Source organism: Platalea leucorodia, assembly GCF_965183815.1.
Source record: "Platalea leucorodia genome assembly, chromosome: Z".
NCBI classification, from domain to species: Eukaryota; Metazoa; Chordata; class Aves; order Pelecaniformes; family Threskiornithidae; genus Platalea; species Platalea leucorodia.
Genome location: NC_138858.1, coordinates 28,942,669 through 28,946,992, shown reverse-complemented (window position 1 = coordinate 28,946,992; position 4,324 = coordinate 28,942,669). Strand labels below are relative to the sequence as shown.

Below are 4,324 nucleotides of genomic sequence, written 5' to 3'. Positions count from 1 at the left end.
AACAGCAATTACTTTAGTCTGAAACTGTTAGGAAACAGAAAATCTCAACATTCAATTAATCTGTCTGTTTAATATATGGGACATATGTTCAACAGAACAATTCATTGTGATGTAAAAAAAATATTCTAGGTACTTCTGAGTACAGGATAAGATCCCTCACTTTACCAGGTTTAACATTACACGAGATGCTTTCTCATTCCTGCAGTGGTGTGCTATTCAGGGTATGTGGGCTGTATTCAGTATAAGCTTTGAGGAAAGGCCGGAGATCCCACAACAAAAAATGTCCACAATTAAGGGGAAATTAGAGAGCAATTATGCTACCTTCAAACAGCTGGAAAGCTTTGGCTGGCTTGAAATAACTTTTCTCCCACACCCAACAGCTCTCCCAGGCTGTTCAGCACTCACCACCCTGTTGCCACTTACCCTCCCACCCACCCACTGCTCGCCCTTGGCAAAATACCAGAAAGCCTACTTTGATATTGCTTAAACCACGGAAGCTCTGGACTGCAGAACAAGCTGCAACAGAGGTCCAGGCATGGTTATAAATGTCACGCTTCGGAGCACTGCAAAGCACTCCCAGCAATGGCTGCGCATTTTCCTGCAGATCTGGGTTGCTGGAGTGGTGGCCCAAGGAGAGCAAGAGTCGATGCACTGCTGTTGACTAAACATATGCTGTCCATATGTTGGATGCATCAGCTGGCAGCGGGCCTAGGAAAAGCTGCGGTGGCTGCAGCTTCCTTTCTCTCCCATCTGGCATGGGCACAGCGAGGAAGTATCAGTGGGTGCCAAATTAAAGAAGAGGATAAAGGGATAAGCAGCCATGCAAGGGTGAAGCCATTTCGGAAGCGATGGTGGTAATTCAAGAAGTCTTTAGTGATCGCTTCAGGCTTCACTTCCCAGACCTTTATTCTTCTAAGCAAAGTTTATTCTTTCACATGACGGACTCTGTTAACCATACACGCGCAAAGTTCTTGTATAACTAACCTGAACCTTCGACTTTAAATGCTCTGCCGAGTCCCTTACAAGCCCCCTTTCTCTTGAGGCAGAAGATACGTTATACTCAGTAATGGAGCAGAACAACAACAATGTAGAAGATTTCTCCTTGAATGTCTTTTCTGTCACTCCTTATCAGCCAAACAGATCCGATGTCCTGGTGTCAGATGGGGATAAAGCCGGCGCCACTTTGCTCTTTTCAGGTGTGTTTTTGGGACTGGTGGGGATCACTTTCACCGTAATGGGATGGATAAAATACGATGGCGTTACTCACCTGGAGTGGACTCAGTTATTAGGGCCTATTCTGCTGTCTGTCGGTGTGACTTTTATTCTGATTGCTGTTTGTAAATTTAACATGCTTACATGCAAGCCCTGTAAAGAAAGAGAGGAAAATACGTCAGATCTCGACCAGACTGCAAGTGGACAGTCCTTTGTCTTCACTGGCATTAACCAGCCCATAACTTTTCATGGCGCTACAGTGGTGCAGTACATCCCTCCGCCGTACCCAGCCCAGGAAGGCATTGCTGTGAGTCCTGGCTACCTCCACCCGGTGCTCAGCTGCTGCGGCGCTGTTTCCTCCAGCACCTCACCGATTCCTACCTCCGGCTCTCCTCACTTCTGCCCTGCCTACCCCCTGGATAACCCAGCTTTTACTGGAGATGAGAACTACGCTACTTATCCTGTCGAGAATACCAGGAATCAGAGGTACATCTTGGTGTGTTTGGACACAGGCTTCTGAGTATTTTAAGTGCTGTGTATGCTTGCAAAGGAAACAAAAGTTAGTCCAGGGTGTTATCCTTCTTCAGACATTTTTTTTTTTTCTTTGTTAGGAGTATTTCTTGAGTAAAGACTATGGAGACATACTTTTTCTGGAAAGCATTTTTATCCAAATTAAATTCACTTGTGAATCCTTTTCAATTTTGTGTCTACTAAATCTCATGTTATTTTTTAAGATATTAGTACATATGCTCCTGCCCATGTGGTTTTATTATGCTTATCTTACTACCTTTAGACTGTTGACCAGAAGGTTATTATATGTACAGCCAGAGGCTTCCACTCAAACACAATCACAACATGCGAGTCAGCACACAAACAGCATTTTTACAACAATGCAAGAATCAGTTTGGTACCAGATGCTCTCCCTCCTGATTATGCCTGGTCACAACACGATTCTCTCCCACCGTAGCAACCTTCCAGCCCTTACTCTTTTCCTAGTTTTGGGGCATAAACAAGATCGCTGATATTACAGAGCAGTATGAAACTGCTTTAATCAGACACAAAATAATTTTATATAGTTCTTTCCTCTAAGGAGAAGTATTCTAATTATAGGAATTACTCGGAATTTTATCCTTCCTAGAATAAAAGTCACTTTTAGTTCATTTATCAAAGTCTGTTTGAAAAACTTCTGACTGACCCATCATCCTAAGCAACATGTGTGACAGGCATAGGCAGCATGAAAACAACGGTCACCTCCTGACACTTTTACACTTCACGGAAAGAACACAGCAAATGGTTGAATCGCAGTAAAACTTCATCTCGTAGCATTTTCTCAAGAAGTCAAGAAGTGCTCTTCCCAGATAAGGCTGACAGGATGCAGCACTGAGGTTACTTGCGTGCTTTGTGTTTGCTGAATTATTTTTGCACCTGCTCCTCTTCCTATTTTCAGGTCAGAGGACAGTTCTGATGAGCCAGAAGAACTGCTGGAAGACTACGCCTGTGATGACTTGTCACCTCCACGTTACGAGGAAATATACCCACTGTCTTCATAAAATAACCATGGACGACAGACGACAATTCTAAGAGATGCCAGCTTTTTAATCCCCAAGAATCTTTTCTTTAAACACTTGCAGGATAAGCAAGTGTAGGCAAGATCTTGATCTGATACACAGTTCAGTATCACTGAAGATATTTAACCAATCCCTTCTTTTTCTCCCTCAAAATTCATTAGCCCTTTGCTATGCAGTTTAATAGCAGAGCTATTAATTATTTAATAGCAAAACTATTAAATTCAAGGATCTAAATCCATATTGGGGTTCCCCAACAAGAACCCTGATTTTCAGACTTGCTGAAACCACTGTGAACTGTGAATGCACAAGATGTTTGTGGAAGGCATGATTGCTCCTGGACATTCAGCATCATTAGAAAACACTTGATTTATTCTTGATATATATTCCCTCTTGATTGCTTGGGAAACTTCAAAAGTGCTCAAGTGTCTGATCCATGAAAGTGCCTATAACATTTTCATTCTGTCTGATTCCTTAGACTAGCTCACACATTAATAAGTCCAGTCTACAGATTAGACTTGCTCTGCTTGGTTCACCTGTACAGCCCAGTCCTGTAGGCATTTTTGGAGCACACTGCTTGAACCAAAGCATCCCAGAACAGACAAAATACAAATAATGACCTTTGCCCATTTTTACACAGACCTCTAAGAGATTCTGCATTCCAAATTCAGTTCCTTTCCCCACCTGCTGGGATCCAAAGCACTGCCTCCCACCAGGAGTCCTAACAACTACTAGGTTAATGTCCCTAAAGAAAACGGCACCTCTCTGAAGCCTTGACAGAAGTGTATGGTCCTACCAGTTTTAAAGGCTTTAACAATCACAGCTTCTTGCTGCTGCACCCTCACTCTGCGAGAGAGTTGTGGTGGAACCCCTCCTGAGGTCCCTTCTTGTTTGAATGTGAGTCTTAGGCACACAACTCGGTCTGTAGGTTCCCCCAGAGGATTCAGGCAACTATCGGCTGCAGTGAACTCTCTTGCTCAACTTCAGGATTAACATGGGTCCAGGTATTGTATCCACAAATGGATTTACAGCCCTATCTAAAGAAGGATGAGGTGCATAAGCTCCGAAATCTTGCAATCCAGAATGGAGGTCCCAAAAAGCTTTGCTCAGAAGCTGTCTAAACCCCAGAGCAATGAGAATGCCATGAGTCCTGTCATTTTTACTTTGTATTTCCATATATGCTTCAAGTTCTGCTTTGGAGCGTGCCTAGAAGTACCCTGACAGAGCTGGACGAGTCAGGATCTCCCCATGCAGGATCCCATCAGTTTTGCCTATTTCCCTCAAAGGGCTCAAACCAAAAGCTGTTCTCAGCCCACACCTGCCAGAGTAGGCACCACACAAAACAATCTAGAGGGCAATGGTCACCATCCAGAGTAACCGAGCGGTGTGCTGCTGGTGTGCCTGCGGGTCAGCCTCCTGGCCTGGAACAGCACAGCTGAAAGTAGGCGTCCATTATGGAATGGATGAACTTTCTCTTCCTTGCCGACACAGCTGTCTCAGCTCCTGCCAGTTGTCATCAATCTGTGATTGATCTCATTGATCTCATT

General features: G+C 44.0%; 1 protein-coding gene across 1 annotated transcript; it reads left to right on the top strand.

The window, feature by feature from the left end:
- Positions 1 to 588: 588 nt before the first annotated feature.
- Positions 589 to 2,801, top strand: TMEM174 (transmembrane protein 174). The gene is made up of 2 exons (XM_082337539.1): positions 589 to 1,698; positions 2,660 to 2,801. Exons 1-2 carry the CDS (start codon positions 1,067 to 1,069, stop codon positions 2,760 to 2,762), a joined length of 735 nt encoding a protein of 244 aa, XP_082193665.1. The 5' UTR covers positions 589 to 1,066; the 3' UTR covers positions 2,763 to 2,801.
- The last annotated feature ends 1,523 nt before the right edge of the window (positions 2,802 to 4,324 follow it).

Excerpts from the sequence above, each read along its gene's own strand:
- TMEM174 (XM_082337539.1), top strand. The coding sequence starts at position 1,067 with ATGGAGCAGAACAACAACAATGTAGAAGATTTCTCCTTGAATGTCTTT. Across the intron at positions 1,699-2,659 it reads GAGAATACCAGGAATCAGAG|GTCAGAGGACAGTTCTGATG; the intron begins GTACATCTTGGT and ends TCCTATTTTCAG.